This window comes from Mobula birostris, unplaced genomic scaffold (genome assembly GCF_030028105.1).
Source record: "Mobula birostris isolate sMobBir1 unplaced genomic scaffold, sMobBir1.hap1 scaffold_2799, whole genome shotgun sequence".
Classification (NCBI taxonomy): domain Eukaryota; kingdom Metazoa; phylum Chordata; class Chondrichthyes; order Myliobatiformes; family Myliobatidae; genus Mobula; species Mobula birostris.
In genome coordinates this window covers 8,325-28,764 of record NW_027275854.1, presented here as the reverse complement: position 1 = coordinate 28,764, position 20,440 = coordinate 8,325, and the positions used below count along the sequence as shown (strand labels likewise).

The window sequence follows — 20,440 nt, the reverse complement described above, 5'->3', positions numbered from 1 at the left end:
TAGCTGCTTCCTGATGGTTGAGGGGTGATAACTGTCCCTGAACCTGGTGGTGTGGGTCCTGAGGCTCCTGTACCTCCTTCCTGATGGTTGAGGGGTAATAACTGTTTCTGAACCTGGTGATGTGGATCCTGAGACTCCTGTAGCTGCTTCCTGATGGTTGAGGGATAATAACTGTCCCTGAACCTGGTGGTGTGGGTCCTGAGGCTCCCGTACCTCCTTCCCGATGGCCGCAGTGAGGAGAGAGCTTGCCTCGGGTGACCGGCGCTGCTTTCACGGCGGGGAGGATTCACCGGTGACGGACTGGGCCGTGTGCACGACGGTTTGCAGGGATTGTCCCCCCAGGGTCTAACGTTGCTCCCGTCCCCCTCCCCACCCCCCATAGCTGCCTGATGAGCCGGCAGAAGTTCCTCTATCACTTCAAGAACGTGCGCTGGGCCCGGGGCCGACACGAAACCTACGTCTGCTACATCGTCAAGCGGCGGGACAGCGCCTCGTCGACCTCGCTGGACTTCGGCTTCCTGCGGAACAAGCCGGGCCGCCACGCCGAGATGGTGTTCCTGCGCCTGCTCGGCCTCTGGGACCTGGAGCCGGACCGGCGCTACCGGCTGACCTGGTTCAGCTCCTGGAGCCCCTGCTACGAGTGCGCGCTGCGCGTCGCCGCCTTCCTGCGGCGCCGGCCCAACCTGCGGCTCCGCGTCTTCGTCGCCCGGCTCTACTACTGCGACGGGCCGAGCCCCCACCCCGAGGGGCTGCGGCAGCTCAGCCTGGCCGGAGTCAACGTGGAGGTCATGACCTACAAGGGTGAGTGAGGGGAGGGAGATTCACTCTGTGTCTGACCCCGGGAGTGTGTGATGGGACGGTGCGGAGGGAGATTCACTCTGTGTCTGACCCCGGGAGTGTGTGTTGGGACGGTGCGGAGGGAGATTCACTCTGTGTCTGACCCCGGGAGTGTGTGATGGGACGGTGTGGATGGAGATTCACTCTGTGTCTGACCCCGGGAGTGTGTGATGGGACGGTGTGGAGGGAGATTCACTCTGTGTCTGACCCTGGGAGTGTGTGATGGGATGGTGCGGAGGGAGATTCACTCTGTGCCTGACCCCGGGAGTGTGTGATGGGACGGTGGGGAGGGAGATTCACTCTGTGTGTCTGACCCCGGGAGTGTGTGATGGGACGGTGCGGAGGGAGATTCACTCTGTGTCTGACCCCGGGAGTGTGTGATGGGACGGTGTGGAGGGAGATTTCACTCTGTGTCTGACCCCGGGAGTGTGTGATGGGACGGCGTGGAGGGAGATTCACTCTGTGTCTGACCCCAGGAGTATGTGATGGGACGGCGTGGAGGGAGATTCACTCTGTGTCTGACCCCGGGAGTGTGTGATGGGACGGTGTGGAGGCAGATTCACTCTGTGTCTGACCCCGGGAGTGTGTGATGGGATGGTGTGGAGGGAGATTCACTCTGTGTCTGATGGGACGATGCGGAGAGAGCTTCACTCTGTGTCTGACCCCGGGAGTGTGTGATGGGACGGTGTGGAGGGAGATTCACTCTGTGTCTGACCCCCGGAGTGTGTGATGGGACGGCGTGGAGGGAGATTCACTCTGTGTCTGACCCCGGGAGTGTGTGATGGGACGGTGTGGAGGGAGATTCACTCTGTGTCTGACCCCGGGAGTGTGTGATGGGACGGTGTGGAGGGAGATTCACTCTGTGTCTGACCCCGGGAGTGTGTGATGGGACGGCGTGGAGGGAGATTCACTCTGTGTCTGATGGGACGATGCGGAGAGAGCTTCACTCTGTGTCTGACCCCGGGAGTGTGTGATGGGACGGTGTGGAGAGAGCTTCACTCTGTGTCTGACCCCGGGAGTGTGTGATGGGACGGTGCGGAGGGAGATTCGCTCTGTGTTGACCCAGGGAGTGTGTGATGGGACGGTGTGGATGGAGATTCACTCAGTGTCTGACCCCGGGAGTGTGTGATGGGACGGTGCGGAGGGAGATTCACTCTGTGTCTGACCCCGGGAGTGTGTGATGGGACGGTGCGGAGGGAGATTCACTCTGTGTCTGACCCCGGGAGTGTGTGATGGGACGGTGTGGAGGGAGATTCACTCTGTGTCTGACCCCGGGAGTGTGTGATGGGACGGCGTGGAGGGAGATTCACTCTGTGTCTGATGGGACGATGCGGAGAGAGCTTCACTCTGTGTCTGACCCCGGGAGTGTGTGATGGGACGGTGTGGAGAGAGCTTCACTCTGTGTCTGACCCCGGGAGTGTGTGATGGGACGGTGCGGAGGGAGATTCGCTCTGTGTTGACCCAGGGAGTGTGTGATGGGACGGTGTGGATGGAGATTCACTCAGTGTCTGACCCCGGGAGTGTGTGATGGGACGGTGCGGAGGGAGATTCACTCTGTGTCTGACCCCGGGAGTGTGTGATGGGACGGTGCGGAGGGAGATTCACTCTGTGTCTGACCCCGGGAGTGTGTGATGGGACGGTGCGGAGGGAGATTCACTCTGTGTCTGACCCCGGGAGTGTGTGATGGGACGGTGTGGAGGGAGATTCACTCTGTGTCTGACCCCGGGAGTGTGTGATGGGACGGTGTGGAGGGAGATTCACTCTGTGTCTGACCCCAGGAGTGTGTGATGGGACGGTGTGGAGGGAGATTCACTCTGTGTCTGACCCCGGGAGTGTGTGATGGGACGGCGTGGAGGGAGATTCACTCTGTGTCTGATGGGACGATGCGGAGAGAGCTTCACTCTGTGTCTGACCCCGGGAGTGTGTGATGGGACGGTGTGGAGAGAGCTTCACTCTGTGTCTGACCCCGGGAGTGTGTGATGGGACGGTGTGGAGGGAGATTCACTCTGTGTCTGACCCCGGGAGTGTGTGATGGGATGGTGTGGAGGGAGATTCACTCTGTGTCTGATGGGACGATGCGGAGAGAGCTTCACTCTGTGTCTGACCCCGGGAGTGTGTGATGGGACGGTGTGGAGGGAGATTCACTCTGTGTCTGACCCCCGGAGTGTGTGATGGGACGGCGTGGAGGGAGATTCACTCTGTGTCTGACCCCGGGAGTGTGTGATGGGACGGTGTGGAGGGAGATTCACTCTGTGTCTGACCCCAGGAGTGTGTGATGGGACGGTGTGGAGGGAGATTCACTCTGTGTCTGACCCCGGGAGTGTGTGATGGGACGGCGTGGAGGGAGATTCACTCTGTGTCTGATGGGACGATGCGGAGAGAGCTTCACTCTGTGTCTGACCCCGGGAGTGTGTGATGGGACGGTGAGGAGGGAGATTCACTCTGTTTCTGACCCCGGGAGTGTGTGATGGGATGGTGTGGAGGGAGATTCACTCTGTGTCTGACCCCGGGAGTTTCTGATGGGACGGTGTGGAGGGAGATTCACTCTGTGTCTGAGCCCGGGAGTTTCTGATGGGACGGTGTGGAGGGAGATTCACTCTGTGTCTGAGCCCGGGAGTGTGTGATGGGACGGTGCGGAGGGAGATTCACTCTGTTTCTGACCCCGGGAGTGTGTGATGGGATGGTGTGGAGGGAGATTCACTCTGTGTCTGACCCCGGGAGTTTCTGATGGGACGGTGTGGAGGGAGATTCACTCTGTGTCTGAGCCCGGGAGTTTCTGATGGGACGGTGTGGAGGGAGATTCACTCTGTGTCTGAGCCCGGGAGTGTGTGATGGGACGGTGCGGAGGGAGATTCACTCTGTGTCTGACTCTGGGCTGTCCACACTCAGATTATTTCTACTGCTGGAACACATTTGTGGACAAGAACGAGAGGGTGTTCAGTGCTTGGGACGGACTTCACGAAAACTCCGTCAGACTGTCAAGGCTGCTTCGGAGAATCCTGCAGGTCAGTCCCCCACCCCCCGTCCCCCGCCACCCCGTCCTCCGCTGGTCTGACAGAGGAGGTTAAAGTACATGGATGTGTGCTTGGAGACAGATTTGAGTATGTCCACTTTGGGATGAAGCGTTGGGCAGGAGCTCTATCTGACCCTTCCCTCCCACATTGCCCTCAATTTTTCACTCTTCCATGTGCCTATCCCAGAGTCTCTAAAATGTCCTGAATGTATCTGCCTCCACCAGCACCCCTGCCAGGGCGTTCCACACACCCACCACTCTCTGTGTGTTAAAAAAACCTCTCTCTGACATCCTCTCCCTGCCCCCTAAAACTTTCCTCCAGTCCACTTATGTCAACCATTCCACCCGCGGGGAAAAATTCTCTGGCTGGTCCACTGTACCCTCTGCCTCTTGTACACCTCCATCAAGTCACCTCTTGTCCTCCTTTGCTCCAAAGAGAAAAAAAATCTAGCTCCCTTTCCCTTCCCCTTCAGACACTTTCTCTAATCCAGGCAGCATCCTGGTGAATCTCCTCTACACCCTCTCTAATCCAGGCAGCGTCCTGGTGAATCTCCTCTGCACCCTCTCTAATCCAGGCAGCATCCTGATGAATCTCCTCTGCACCCTCTCTAATCCAGACAGCGTCCTGGTGAATCTCCTCTGCACCCTCTCTAATCCAGGCAGCGTCCTGGTGAATCTCCTCTGCACCCTCTCTAATCCAGGCAGCGTCCTGGTGAATCTCCTCTGCACCCTCTCTAATCCAGGCAGTGTCCTAGTGAATCTCCTCTGCACCCTCTCTAATCCAGGCAGCATCCCGGTGAATCTCCTCTGCACCCTCTCTAATCCAGGCAGCGTCCCGGTGAATCTCCTCTGCACCCTCTCTAATCCAGGCAGCATCCTGGTGAATCTCGTCTGCACCCTCTCTAATCCAGGCAGCATCCTGGTGAATCTCGTCTGCACCCTCTCTAATCCAGGCAGCGTCCTGGTGAATCTCCTCTGCACCCTCCGTAAAGCTTCCACATCCTTCCTATAATGAGGCGACCAGAACTGAACACAATAGCCCAAGTGTGGGTCTAACCAGGGTTTTATAGAGCTGCCACATTCCCTCGCGATTCTTGAACTCAATCCCCTGACTCATGAAGGCCAACACACTGTACGGCCTCCCTCACCATTTTGTCCCCTCGCCCAGCACCTTGGCACGTCCCCAAGATCCCCGAGTCCCCCCACACTGGGAAGAATTCGCCCACTCAAGTGCGACCTTCCGCAGTGAATCACCTCGCACTTTTCTGCATTAAACTGCATCTGCCATCTCTCAGCCCAGCTCCGCATCCTACGACAACCTTCTGCACCCTCCACAACTCCGCGTCGTCCGCCACTCGTCAGGTTAGAGGTGGAGGTGTTATGTACGCGGGTTTCAGTCAGAGTTTTGACGAGGTCCCCCCGGGGACGTAGATCCAGAAGGTGCTTGGGGCCCAATGGGAGTTGGCCGTTGGGTTGCCCACAGGAGACGGGGCAGTGGTCAGTGGGGCCTATTCTGGTTCAAGGTCGTGACTAGTGGTTGTCCGCAGGGACCTGGACTGAGACCTCTGCTGTTGAGAACACAGAACATAGAGATCGCCGGCACATTACAGGCCCTTCGGCCCACAATGTTGTACTGACCATGAAAACTACTCTCGAAACTGCCTAGAATTTCATAGTCATAGTCACAGTCGTACTTTATTGATCCCGAGGGAAACTGGTTTTTGTTACAGTTGCCCCAACCAAGAATAGAGTATAAATATATCAATATAAATCCATAAATAATTAAATAGTAATATGTAAATTATGCCAGGAAATAAGTCCTGGACCAGCCTATTGGCTCAGGGTGTCTGACCCTCCAAGGGAGAAGTTGTAAAGTTTGATGGCCACAGGCAGGAATGACTTCCTATGACGCTCTGTGTTGTATCTCAGTGGAATGAGTCTCTGGCTGAATGTACTCCTGTGCCCACCCAGTACATTATGTAGTGGATGGGAGACATTGTCCAAGATGGCATGCAACTTGGACAGCATCCTCTTTTCAGACACCACTGTGAGAGAGTCCAGTTCCATCCCCACAACATCACTGGCCTTACGGATGAGTTTGTTGATTCTGTTGGTGTCTGCTACCCTCAGCCTGCTGCCCCAGCACACAACAAGCAAACATGATAGCACTGGCCACCACAGACTCGTAGAACATCCTCAGCATCGTCCGGCAGATGTTAAAGGACCTCAGTCTCCTCAGGAAATAGAGACGGCTCTGACCCTTCTTGTAGACAGCCTCTGTGTTCTTTGACTGCACAGTCCTCTAATTTTCTGAGCTCCGTGTGCCAATCGAAGAGTCTCTTGGAAGACCGTATTGTATCCACCTCTACTGCCGTTGCTGGCAGCCCGTTCCACACACCCACTCTCCCTCTATGAATGAGAATCAGGTTTTATTATCACCGTAACTCTCCGTAACTTCCGCCACCTCCAACGGGATCCCACCACTCAGCACATCTTTCCTTCCCCACCTCTCTCCGCTTTCCGCAGGGATCGCTCCCTACGCGACTCCCTTGTCCATTCGTCCCCCCATCCCTCCCCACTGATCTCCCTCCCGGCACTTATCCGTGTAAGCGGAACAAGTGCTACACATGCCCTTACACTTCCTCCCTTACCACCATTCAGGGCCCCAAACAGTCCTTCCAGGTGAGGCGACACTTCACCTGTGAGTCGGCTGGGGTGATATACTGCGTCCGGTGCTCCCGATGTGGCCTTTTATATATTGGCGAGACCCGACGCAGACTGGGAGACCGCTTTGCTGAACATCTACGCTCTGTCCGCCAGAGAAAGCAGGATCTCCCAGTGGCCACACATTTTAATTCCACGTCCCATTCCCATTCTGACATGTCTATCCACGGCCTCCTCTACTGTCAAGATGAAGCCACACTCAGGTTGGAGGAACAACACCTTATATTCCGTCTGGGTAGCCTCCAACCTGATGGCATGAACATCGACTTCTCTAACTTCCGCTAATGCCCCACCTCCCCCTCGTACCCCATCTGTTACTTATTTTTATACACACGTTCTTTCTCTCACTCTCCTTTTTCACCCTCTGTCCCTCTGAATATACCCCTTGCCCATCCTCTGGGTCCCCCCGCTTGTCTTTCTCCCCGGACCTCCTGTCCCATGATCCTCTCGTATCCCTTTTGCCAATCACCTGTCCAGCTCTTGGCTCCATCCCACCCCCTCCTGTCTTCTCCTATCATTTTGGATCTCCCCCTCCCCATCCCACTTTCAAATCCCTTACTCACTCTTCCTTCAGTTAGTCCTGACGAAGGGTCTCGGCCTGAAACATCGACTGTACCTCTTCCTAGAGATGCTGCCCGGCCTGCTGCGTTCACCAGCAACTTTGATGTGTGTTGCTTGAATTTCCAGCATCTGTTGTTTATTATCACCAGCGTGTGACGTGAAATTTGTTAACTTAGCAGCAGCAGTTCAATGCAATACATAATCTAGCAGAGGGAGAGAAAAAAATACTAATAATAAATAAAATAAAATATAATAATAAATGAACAAATGGATCAATTACGTATATTGAATAGATTACTGAAAATGTGCAAAAACAGATACTCTGTGTGCTAGAAAAAGTGAGGTAGTGTCCAAAACTTCAAAGTCCCATTCAGGAATCGGACGGCAGAGGGGAAGAAGCTGTTCCTGAATCGCTGAGCGTGTGCCTTCAGGCTTCTGTACCTCCTGCCTGACATCTCCTCTGTACCGACTTCCCTGCACCTTAAACCTGTGGCGTCTCGTGTCAGCCCTGGGGAAGAGCGTCTGACTATCCACACGATCAATGCCTCTCATCATCTTGTACACCTCTATCAGGTCACCTCTCACCCTCCGTCGCTCCAGGGAGAAAAAGCCGATTTCAGTCAACCTGTTCTCATCAGGCACGCTCCCCAATCCAGGCAACATCCTTGTAAATCTCCTCTGCATGCTCGTGCACACCCTTCCTTCAGGGAGGTGACTAGAACTGAGCACGGTAATGTTTCGATACACGTAAGTGACCTGGATGAAAATCTGCAGATGCTGGAAGTCCACAGCAATGCACACACAGAATGCTGGAAGAACTCAGCAGGTCGGGCAGCATCTGTGGAAGAGAATAAACAGTCGACGTCTCGACCCGAGACCCTTCCTCAGGACTAGAAATGAAGTCCACAAGACCGTAAGACATAGGCCATTCGGCCCATCGAGTCTGTTCCGCCACCCCATCATGGCCGATCCTGGATCCCACTCAACCCCACACACCCGCCTTCCCGCCGTATCCTTTGATGCCCTGAACCCATCAGGAAGCGACCAACTTCCGCCGTAAATGTACCCACGGACCTGGCCTCCGCCGCAGTCGGTGGCAGAGCGTTCCGCAGATTCACTACTCCCTGAGCAAAAAAATTCCTCCTCTGAAGGGTCGCCCCTCAATATTGAGGCTGTGCCCTCTCGTTCTGGATACCCCACCCCCACCACCTTAGGAAACACCCTCCCCACATCCACCCTATCTGGCCCTTTCAATATTTGGTACGTTTCAATGAGGAATTCCAGTGAGTACAGGCCCAAAGCTGCCAAACGCTCCCCATATGTTAACCCCTTCATTCCCGGAATCATCCTTATGAACCTCCTCTGGACAGCACATCCTTTCTCAGATACAGGGCCCAACATTGCTGACAATACCCCGAGTGCAGCCTGACTAGTGTCTTATAAAGGCTCAGCATTATCTTCTTGCTTTTAGATTCTAATTCGCCTTGAAATGAATGCCAACATTACATTTGCCTTCTTTACCACGGACTCAACCTGTAAATACTTTATACTTTATTGTCGCCAAACAACTGATACTAGAACGTAAATCATCACAGCGATATTTGATTCTGCGCTTCCTGCTCCCTGGAGTACAAATCGATAATAAATATTAAAAATTTAAATTATAAATCATAAATAGAAAAGGGAAAGTCAGGTAGTGCAAAAAAACCGAGAGGCAGGTCCGGATATTTGGAGGGTACGGCCCAGATCCAGGTCAGGATCCGTTCAGCAGTCTTATCACAGTTGGAGAGAAGCTGTTCCCAAATCTGGCCGTACGAGTCTTCCAGCTCCTGAGCCTTCTCCCGGAGGGAAGAGGGATGAAAAGTGAGTTGGCTGGGTGGGTCGTGTCCTTGATTATCCTGGCAGCACTGCTCCGACAGCGTGCGGTGTGAAGTGAGTCCAAGGACGGAAGATTGGTTTGTGTGATGTGCTGGGCAGTGTTCACGATCTTCTGCAGCTTCTTCCGGTCTTGGACAGGACAACTTCCATACCAGGTTGTGATACACCCTAGAAGAATGCTTTCTACGGTGCATCTATAAAAATTAGTGAGGGTTTTAGGAGACAGGCCAAGTTTCTTTAGCTTTCTCAGGAAGTAAAGGCGCTGGTGGGCCTTCTTGGCAGTGGACTCTGCTTGGTTGGTCCAAGTCAGGTCACTTGTGATACTGACCCATAAGACCATAAGACAAAGGAGTAGAAGTTGGCCATTCGGCCCATCGAGTCTGCTCCGCCATTTTATCATGAGCTGATCCATTCTCCCATTTAGTCCCTCTCCCCTGCCTTCTCACCATAACCTTTGATGCCCTGGCTACTCAGATACCTATCAATCTCTGCCTTAAATACACCCAATGACTTGGCCTCCACTGCTGCCCGTGGCAACAAATTCCATAGATTCACCACCCTCTGGCTAAAAAAATTTCTTTGCATCTGTTCAGAATGGGTGACCTTCAATCCTTCAGTCTTGCCCTCTCGTACCAGACTCCCCCATCATGGGAAACAACTTTGCCACATCCACTCTGTCCATGCCTTTCAACATTCGAAATGTTTCTATGAGGTCTCCCCTCATTCTTCTAAACTCCAAGGAATACAGTCCAAGTGTGGACAAACGTTCCTCATATGTTAACCCTCTCATTCTCGGAATCATTCCAGTGAATCTTCTCTGTATTCTCTCCAACGTCAGTACATCCTTTCTTAAATAAGGAGACCAAAACTGCCCACAGTACTCCAAGTGAGATCTCACCAGCGCCTTATAGAGCCTCAACCCCAAGGAACTTAAAGCTTTTGACCTGTTCCACTTGCACACCACTGATGTAAATGGGGTCGTGAGTTCTGCTGCTCCTGAAGTCAACTACCAATTCCTTCGCCTTGCTGACATTGAGGAAATTAACCTCCTGGGAGCCTTGCACGAGGACTCCCAAGCCCATCTGAAGCCTGGACCCCCTCCCCATTTAGATGACGGTCCGCACTATTGTTCCTTCTACCGAAGTGCCTTGTCAGACACTGGCCAACGCTGCATTTCCATCTGTCAAGTCAGCGTAAGGAGGTTGGGGGGAGAGGAGGAAGGAGCACAAGATGGTGGTGAAACCGGGAGAGGAGGGAGGGGGTGAAGTAAAGAGCTGGGACGTTGGACTGGTGAAGGAGATAGAGGGCTGGAGAAGGTGGGGGGGGGATCTGATCGGACCATGGAAGGTGGGAGGAGGTGCACTGGAGGGAGGTGATGGGCAGGTAAGGAGATACGGTGAGATTGGGCCATGGGAATGGGGAATGGTGAAGGACTGGAAGGGGAGGCATCACTGGAAGTTCGAGTCACCGGAATCTTTTCCTGTGTGAGTTGTAAGCACTGTGCACCTCGGTGTGGAGAGTCGTCGATTCGTCTGACTGTACATACCTACAAGAAAATAAAATAGTGTTCGTTTATGGTAAGGCTGTCGGCAGTGTGGGGGATCTGAGGGGTCCACGGGTCCGTGTCCATAGGACACTCAAAGCGGCTGTGCAGGTTACAGTAGTTATAGTGATAGTCATACTTTATTGATCCCAGGGGAAATTGGTTTTCGTTACAGTTGCTCCATAAATAATAATTAGTAATAGAACCATAAATAGTTAAATAGTAACATGTAAATTACGCCAGGAAATTATGAAATAAGTCCAGGACCAGCCTATTGGCTCAGGGTGTCTGACCCTCCAAGGGAGGAGTTGTAAAGTTTGATGGCCACAGGCAGGAATGACTTCCTATGACGCTCTGTGCTGCATCTCGGTGGAATGAGTCTCTGGCTGAATGTACTCCTGTGCCCAACCAGTACATTATGTAGTGGATGGGAGACATTGTCCAAGATGGCATGCAACTTGGACAGCATCCTCTTTTCAGACACTACCGTCAGAGAGTCCAGTTCCATCCCCACAACATCACTGGCCTTACAAATGAGTTTGTTGATTCTGTTGGTGTCTGCTACCCTCAGCCTGCTGCCCCAGCACACAACAGCAAACATGATCGCACTGGCCACCACAGACTCGTAGAACATCCTAGCATCGTCCGGCAGATGTTAAAGGACCTCAGTCTCCTCAGGAAATAGAGACGGCTCTGACCCTTCTTGTAGACAGCCTCAGTGTTCTTAGACCAGTCCAGTTTGTTGTCAATTCGTATCCCCAGGTATTTGTAATCCTCCACCATGTCCACACTGACCCCCTGGATGGAAACAGGGGTCACCGTTACCTTAGCTCTCCTCAGGTCTACCACCAGCTCCTTAGTCTTTTTCACATTAAGCTGCAGATAATTCTGCTCACACCGTGTGACAAAGTTTCCCACCGTCGCCCTGTAGTCAGCCTCATCTCCCTTGCTGAGGCTGGCAGCGTTGCTAAGAGGGCGTACGGTGTGTTGGCCTTCATCAACCGCGGGCTTGCGTTCAGGTAACGTTACAGCTATCTAAGACCTTGGTCACACCCCCCCTTGGGAGTACTGTGCTCAGTTCTGGTCACCGCACTATGAGAAGGACGCGGATACTGCGGAGGAGATTTACAAGGATGTTGCCTGGACTGGAGAGTGGGTTGAACTGAATTGACTTTTTTTCCCTTACCTCCTTCACGTACATGAGGAACAAAAATCTTTACGTTACGTCTCCATCTGAGCCATAGTGATTTATAATTAATATAATGGTCAACGTACACGCAAATCAGCGTGGGTTCATCAGTCCGATGGCCTGGTGGAAGAAGCTGTCCCGGAGCCTGTCGGTCCGCGCCACTCTGCAGAGCCCTGCGGTGTGAGGGGGTACGGTTCCCGTACCAGGCAGCGTGCCTATGAGAATAGGCTGAGTGAACTCGGCCTTTTCTCCTTGGAGCAAACGGCGGATGAGAGGTGACCGGAGAGAGGTGCAGAAGACGATGAGAGGCATTGATCGTGTGGATAGTCAGACGCTTTTTCCCCAGGGCTGAAATGGCAAACACGAGCGGCCACAGGTTTAAGGTGCTTGGAAGTCGGTACAGGGGGGATGTCAGGGTTAAGTTTCTCACACAGGGAGTGGTGAGGCGTGGAATGGGCTGCTGGTGACGGTGGTGGAAGTGGATACGATAGGGTCTTTTAACGGATTCTTGGACAGGTACATGGAGCTCAGGAAAATACAGGGCTACGCACTAGGGAAATTCTTGGCAGTTTCTAGAGTAGGTTACATGGTCAGCACAACATTGTGGGCCGAAGGGCCTGTAATGTGCCGGCGATTTCTATGCTCTATGTTCCTCCGGGTGACGGAGAGCCCACACAACGCCCGGAATATCACACACAGCACATAAACCAAGTCCTCGACCATCGTCAGTAAATCAAAAATGCGGGCAGGAAAGCACAGCAGCGGTGACGAGTTAACAGCTCCAATTCCTAGGGACGAGACCTCGGTGCTGGCAGGGCACTCATTAGTCTCCCAGCCGGAGGGAAGAAGCTGTTACCCAGTCTGGCAGTCCGAGTTCCTGTGTCTCCCTCCTGTTGGCAGTGGGCCAAAGAGATAGTCGGGTGGGTGGTTCAGTGGATGGACATCTTCCTCTCCACGTCCCACTCTCCAAATCCCAGTCTCCATGTCCCACGTCTCACTCTCCAAATCCCAGTCTCCACGTCCCACTCTCCAAATCCCAGTCTCCATGTCCCACGTCCCACACTCCAAATCCCAGTCTCCACGTCCCACTCTCCAAATCCCAGTCTCCATGTCCCACTCTCCAAATCCCAGTCTCCACATCCCACTCTCCAAATCCCAGTCTCCATGTCCCACGTCTCACTCTCCAAATCCCAATCTCCATGTCCCACTCTCCAAATCCCAGTCTCCACGTCCCACTCTCCAAATCCCAGTCTCCACGTCCCACTCTCCAAATCCCAGTCTCCATGTTCCACTCTCCAAATCCCAGTCTCCATGTCCCACGTCCCACACTCCAAATCCCAGTCTCCATGTCCCACGTCTCACTCTCCAAATCCCAGTCTCCATGTCCCACTTCCCACACTCCAAATCCCAGTCTCCACATCCCACGCTCCAAATCCCAGTCTCCATGCCCCACGTCCCACACTCCAAATCCCAGTCTCCATGTCCCACTTCCCACACTCCAAATCCCAGTCTCCATGTCCCACTCTCCAAATCCCAGTCTCCATGTCCCACGTCCCACACTCCAAATCCCAGTCTCCATGTCCCACTTCCCACACTCCAAATCCCAGTCTCCATGTCCCACTCTCCAAATCCCAGTCTCCACGTCCCACTTCCCACACTTGAAATCCCAGTCTCCATGTCCCACTCTCCAAATCCCAGTCTCCATGTCCCACTTCCCACACTCCAAATCCCAGTCTCCATGTCCCACTTCCCACACTCCAAATCCCAGTCTCCATGTCCCACTCTCCAAATCCCAGTCTCCATGTCCCACGTCCCACACTCCAAATCCCAGTCTCCATGTCCCACTCTCCAAATCCCAGTCTCCATGTCCCACTCTCCACGTCCCACTTCCCACACTCCAAATCCCAGTCTCCATGTCCCACTCTCCACGTCCCACTTCCCACTCTCCAAATCCCAGTCTCCATGTCCCACGTCCCACACTCCAAATCCCAGTCTCCATGTCCCACTCTCCAAATCCCAGTCTCCACGTCCCACTCTCCAAATCCCAGTCTCCATGTCCCACGTCTCACTCTCCAAATCCCAGTCTCCATGTTCCACTCTCCAAATCCCAGTCTCCATGTCCCACGTCCCACACTCCAAATCCCAGTCTCCATGTCCCACGTCTCACTCTCCAAATCCCAGTCTCCATGTCCCACTTCCCACACTCCAAATCCCAGTCTCCACATCCCACGCTCCAAATCCCAGTCTCCATGCCCCACGTCCCACACTCCAAATCCCAGTCTCCATGTCCCACTTCCCACACTCCAAATCCCAGTCTCCATGTCCCACTCTCCAAATCCCAGTCTCCATGTCCCACGTCCCACACTCCAAATCCCAGTCTCCATGTCCCACTTCCCACACTCCAAATCCCAGTCTCCATGTCCCACTCTCCAAATCCCAGTCTCCACGTCCCACTTCCCACACTTGAAATCCCAGTCTCCATGTCCCACTCTCCAAATCCCAGTCTCCATGTCCCACTTCCCACACTCCAAATCCCAGTCTCCATGTCCCACTCTCCACGTCCCACTTCCCACACTCCAAATCCCAGTCTCCATGTCCGACTCTCCAAATCCCAGTCTCCACGTCCCATGCTCCAAATCCCAGTCTCCACGTCCCACTCTCCAAATCCCAGTCTCCATGTCCCACGTCCCACACTCCAAATCCCAGTCTCCATGTCCCACTCTCCAAATCTCAGTCTCCACGTCCCACTTCCCACACTCCAAATCCCAGTCTCCACGTCCCACTTCCCACACTCCAAATCCCAGTCTCCATGTCCCACTCTCCAAATCCCAGTCTCCATGTCCCACTCTCCAAATCTCAGTCTCCACGTCCCACTTCCCACACTCCAAATCCCAGTCTCCACGTCCCACTTCCCACACTCCAAATCCCAGTCTCCATGTCCCACTCTCCAAATCCCAGTCTCCATGTCCCACGTCCCACACTCCAAATCCCAGTCTCCATGTCCCACTCTCCAAATCCCAGTCTCCACGTCCCACTCTCCAAATCCCAGTCTCCACATCCCACTCTCCAAATCCCAGTCTCCATGTCCCACGTCTCACTCTCCAAATCCCAATCTCCATGTCCCACTCTCCAAATCCCAGTCTCCACGTCCCACTCTCCAAATCCCAGTCTCCATGTCCCACGTCTCACTCTCCAAATCCCAGTCTCCATGTTCCACTCTCCAAATCCCAGTCTCCATGTCCCACGTCCCACACTCCAAATCCCAGTCTCCATGTCCCACGTCTCACTCTCCAAATCCCAGTCTCCATGTCCCACTTCCCACACTCCAAATCCCAGTCTCCATGTCCCACTCTCCAAATCCCAGTCTCCACATCCCACACTCCAAATCCCAGTCTCCATGCCCCACGTCCCACACTCCAAATCCCAGTCTCCATGTCCCACTTCCCACACTCCAAATCCCAGTCTCCATGTCCCACTCTCCAAATCCCAGTCTCCATGTCCCACGTCCCACACTCCAAATCCCAGTCTCCATGTCCCACTTCCCACACTCCAAATCCCAGTCTCCATGTCCCACTCTCCAAATCCCAGTCTCCACGTCCCACTTCCCACACTTCAAATCCCAGTCTCCATGTCCCACTCTCCAAATCCCAGTCTCCATGTCCCACTTCCCACACTCCAAATCCCAGTCTCCATGTCCCACTCTCCACGTCCCACTTCCCACACTCCAAATCCCAGTCTCCATGTCCGACTCTCCAAATCCCAGTCTCCACGTCCCATGCTCCAAATCCCAGTCTCCACGTCCCACTCTCCAAATCCCAGTCTCCATGTCCCACGTCCCACACTCCAAATCCCAGTCTCCATGTCCCACTCTCCAAATCTCAGTCTCCACGTCCCACTTCCCACACTCCAAATCCCAGTCTCCACGTCCCACTTCCCACACTCCAAATCCCAGTCTCCATGTCCCACTTCCCACACTCCAAATCCCAGTCTCCATGTCCCACTCTCCAAATCCCAGTCTCCACGTCCCACTTCCCACACTTCAAATCCCAGTCTCCATGTCCCACTCTCCAAATCCCAGTCTCCATGTCCCACTTCCCACACTCCAAATCCCAGTCTCCATGTCCCACTCTCCACGTCCCACTTCCCACACTCCAAATCCCAGTCTCCATGTCCGACTCTCCAAATCCCAGTCTCCACGTCCCATGCTCCAAATCCCAGTCTCCACGTCCCACTCTCCAAATCCCAGTCTCCATGTCCCACGTCCCACACTCCAAATCCCAGTCTCCATGTCCCACTCTCCAAATCTCAGTCTCCACGTCCCACTTCCCACACTCCAAATCCCAGTCTCCACGTCCCACTTCCCACACTCCAAATCCCAGTCTCCATGTCCCACTCTCCAAATCCCAGTCTCCACGTCCCACTTCCCACACTCCAAATCCCAGTCTCCATGTCCCACTCTCCAAATCCCAGTCTCCATGTCCCACGTCCCACACTCCAAATCCCAGTCTCCATGTCCCACTCTCCAAATCCCAGTCTCCATGTCCCACTCTCCACGTCCCACTTCCCACACTCCAAATCCCAGTCTCCATGTCCCACTCTCCACGTCCCACTTCCCACTCTCCAAGTCCCAGTCTCCATGTCCCACGTCCCACACTCCAAATCCCAGTCTCCATGTCCCACTCTCCAAATCCCAGTCTCCACGTCTCACTCTCCAAATCCAAGTCTCCACGTCCCACGTCCCACACTCCAAATCCCAGTCTCCACATCCCACTTCCCACACTCCAAATCCCAGTCTCCATGTCCCACGTCCCGCTCTCCACATCCCATTCTCAACGTCCCATGCTCCAAATCCCAGTCTCCACGTCCTAATCTCAATGTCCCACGTCCCATGTCCCATTCCCAACATCCCGTTCTCCTTCTCCACGTCCCACTCTCAACATCAAACTCCGCAACTTCTCACTCTCAATGTCCCGCACTGCCATGTCCTGTTCTCAACGTCCTGCTCTCAATATCGCAGTCTCCACGTCTCCCTCCCCACGAACCGCTCTCCATGTCTCGCTCCCCACATCCCACTCTCCATGTCCTGCTCTCAACGTCCCACTCTCAACATCGCGCTCTCCAGGTCTCGCTCCCCACGTCCCGTTCTAGACATCTGACGTCCCACGCGCCACGTCCCACTCTCATCACCCTCTCCGTTCTCCATCCACTGACGTGAAACTCTTCGCTCTCCTCCCCCACCCCACCCTGACAGCCACTGGACGAGATCGACGACTTCACCGAGGTCTTCCAGCTGCTGGGCCTGTGAGGAACCGCGTGTGTCCTGAGCTGTCTTCGCACCTTCCCCCGCCCCTCACAGCTATTCCTTCGCCCCAACTCCCCCACCATCCCCACCCCTAACCCACAAACCCGCCCCCCATCACAGCTCAGGGCACAAGAAACACAGAACAACCGAGAAGGCCTCAGGCTTCAGCTTCACCGTCACGATCAGGGATCGGAAGTGGGAAACTGGAGCCGTTTTAAACCCCCACCCTCTCCCTGACCCAGGGGTGGGTGGGACAGGGGTGGGGAGGGGGAGCCCGGGACTGATTCAACACCCTCTCTCCCTCCCTGACCCAGGGGTGGGGCGAGGGAACCCGGGGCCGATTCGCCCCCTCCCCTCCCTCCCTGACCCAGGGGTGGGTGGGACATACAGGGATGGGGAGGGGGATCCCGGGGCAGATTCACCCCCTCCCTCCCTCCCTGACCCAGGGGTCGTTCGGACAGGGGTGGGGAGGGGGAACCTGGGGCAGATTCACCCTCTCCCTCCCTCCCTGACCCAGGGGTCGTTCGGACAGGGATGGGGAGGGGGAACCCGGGGCAGATTCACCCCTCTTTCCTCCACCACCCTTCTCCGATCTGCAGCATCAGCAGACGGGAAACCTCATACATCGAGTGAAAAGCATTAACAAAGTTCTCATAGATGTCAAATCAAAATATAATCAAAATAAATATGTTTCGAGCCAATATTTTGCATTGCTTGTGTACCAGGTTGCGATCTGACCCAAGGGTTAACAGAGGGAAAGGGGAGTGTGACATTCAGGGGGGTTTATATATAGAATAACAGATCCCCGGGAGTGGGTTACAGGCTGGGATCTATTCCAGGGGTTCGTGGGGGGGTTTATATATAGAATAACAGATCCCTGGGAGTGGGTTACAGGCTGGGATCTAATCCAGGGTTTTGGGGGGGTTTATATATAGAATAACAGATCCCCAGGAGTGGGTTACAGGCTGGGATCTAATCCAGGGGTTCGGGGGGGGGGTTATATATAGAATAACAGATCCCCGGGAGTGGGTTACAGGATGGGATCTAATCCAGGGGTTCGGGGGGGGTGGTTATATATAGAATAACAGATCCCCGGGAGTGGGTTACAGACTGGGATCTAATCCAGGGGTCGAGGGGTTTATATATAGAATAACAGATCCCCGGGAGTGGGTTACAGGCTGGGATCTAATCCAGGGGTTCGGAGAGTTTATATATAGAATAACAGATTTCTCAGGAGTGGGTTACAGGCTGGGATCTAATCCAGGGGTTCGGGGGTCTATATATAGAATAACAGATCCCCGGGAGTGGGTTACAGACTGGGATCTAATCCAGGGGTCGAGGGGTTTATATATAGAATAACAGATCCCCGGGAGTGGGTTACAGGCTGGGATCTAATCCAGGGGTTCGGGGGTCTATATATAGAATAACAGATCCCCGAGGAGAGGTTTCCGCGACGGACACTGGTGCAGCTGGAGGTCCTATCGACAGGGGGGGGCGGCTGGCAGAGGACGAGAGGTGGCTGAGATAGCTGTCCCTCTTGCAAAAGGTGCTTTGTGCAGGTGAACGGCTTCAAGGAGGAAGGACCAACGCCCCTGCGGGGGAGCCCGTTTGCTCGAGCTGGACTTCGGGCGCCATTTGGAAGGTGGTGCGTGCTTTCATTCAGACCAACAGTCCAGGGCAGGGGCCAAGAACTGCGAGACCAGCTCCAACTTGTGTGCTCATTTCACCGTTCAGTTGGGATGGGCCCTTTTGTACGACTTCCCTTGCTTTTCTGAAACAACTGCTTGGTCAAGTTAACAAATTTAAAACATACTCTCTTTATAATTCAGGCTGTGTACAATGTTACTTTTTGGTGATGAGTGAATCTCCCTCCACACCGTCCCATCACACACTCCCTGGGTCAACACAGAGCGAATCTCCCTCCACACCGTCCCGTCACACACTCCCGGGGTCAGACACAGAGTGAATCTCCCTCCGCACCGTCCCATCACACACTCCCGGGGTCAGACACAGAGTGAATCTCCCTCCCCACCGTCCCATCACACACTCCCGGGGTCAGACACAGAGTGAATCTCCCTCCACACCGTCCCATCACACACTCCCGGGGTCAGACACAGAGTGAATCTCCCTCCGCACCATCCCATCACACACTCCCGGGGTCAGACACAGAGAGAATCTCCCTCCACACCGTCCCGTCACACACTCCCGGGGTCAGACACAGAGAGAAGCTCCCTCCGCACCGTCCCGTCACACACTCCCGGGGTCAGACACAGAGTGAATCTCCCTCTGCTATGTCCCTATTAAGGCTCGGAATTAGAGTATGAGAACACTCAGTCCTCTTTTATTGTCATTTAGAAATACATACATGCATTAAGAAATGAAACAATGTTTTTTAAGAACAATCCTTGACCGAAATTCTGTTTCAAAGACTTTTAGTTTCAGGTCCAGTAATTGGCGTGCATCGAAAAAAAAAATTCGAACGGGACGGTGGGAATGGGTGAGGAGTGAGAGGACTGGTGGGAGCGAGAGAAAGTGGGAGGCGGGGAGAGCGAGAGGGAGAGAGTGGGAATTGATAGAGGGCACAGAAGGAAAGGGAGAGGGTGACGCAGTGATGGGGAAGCGGAGGGCGAGGTCTGAATGCGGGTCAGAGCAGAACAGAATCCATTGAATACGACTGTGCTGGGAAGAGACAGGGTGATTACATCTGCTCTCCTGTCGCGGGGAATTCAAGGTGTGCGTCCGTGTCCGTGTGAGAGCGTGTGTTAAGGCTGTGTGTTCGTGAGTTGTTGTCCATCCTTGGGCGCATCGGACGGCGACCCTGTCGGTCCTTTGGTATGTCTGTCCGTTTCTAACGAGGCCGCCATGGCAGCTCGATGTTCAGAACAGCACGCAGGCAAAGCCAGCAGAGCGGCCGGCCGCACTCGAAACCGGGAACGTGCGCCTTGAAATCCGGCGCGGATCCCACTACACCGCAGGCCAGCTGCATGCGTCCGCGTGCGCGCGGGGGTCTGCGTCGGGAGTACGCGCAGGACTGCGTGCATGGCAGTGTGCGTGTGTGTGTGTAAGAGCGTCTGAGTGTGAGCACGAGCGTGTGTAAGTGATAGTGTGCAGACCGCGTTTTTGCGGGCGAGTGTGTACACGGACGTCTCAGTGAACGTCTGACAGTGTGTGCGCGAGATAGTTTGTGTACAACGGTTTGCCCACGATAGTTGCGAGGGTGTGTGAGTGACAGAGTGTATCTGTTGAGTTCGTGTCTGTGTCAGCGTGTGTGCACGAGAGAGTGCGTGTGATAGTTTGTGTACAAAATTTTCAACACAACAGCGTGCAAGGGTGTGTGAGTGATTGTGAGTGAGAGAGTGTATGTGTTGAGTTTGTCTCTACGTCAGAGAGTGG

General features: G+C 54.2%; 1 protein-coding gene across 1 annotated transcript; it reads left to right on the top strand.

Moving 5' to 3' along the window:
* The first annotated feature begins 242 nt into the window (after window positions 1-242).
* On the top strand, window positions 243-17,681 carry aicda (activation-induced cytidine deaminase). Its single transcript, XM_072250323.1, has 3 exons — window positions 243-801; window positions 3,727-3,842; window positions 16,997-17,681. Exons 1-3 carry the CDS (start codon window positions 390-392, stop codon window positions 17,048-17,050), a joined length of 582 nt encoding a protein of 193 aa, XP_072106424.1. The 5' UTR covers window positions 243-389; the 3' UTR covers window positions 17,051-17,681.
* The last annotated feature ends 2,759 nt before the right edge of the window (window positions 17,682-20,440 follow it).

What these genes read in the sequence shown, in the direction of transcription:
- aicda (XM_072250323.1), top strand. Translation starts at nt 390, where the DNA reads ATGAGCCGGCAGAAGTTCCTCTATCACTTCAAGAACGTGCGCTGGGCC. An exon ending in GGAGGTCATGACCTACAAGG is followed by an intron (nt 802 to 3,726) that starts GTGAGTGAGGGG and finishes GTCCACACTCAG; the next exon opens with ATTATTTCTACTGCTGGAAC. An exon ending in TGCTTCGGAGAATCCTGCAG is followed by an intron (nt 3,843 to 16,996) that starts GTCAGTCCCCCA and finishes CCACCCTGACAG; the next exon opens with CCACTGGACGAGATCGACGA.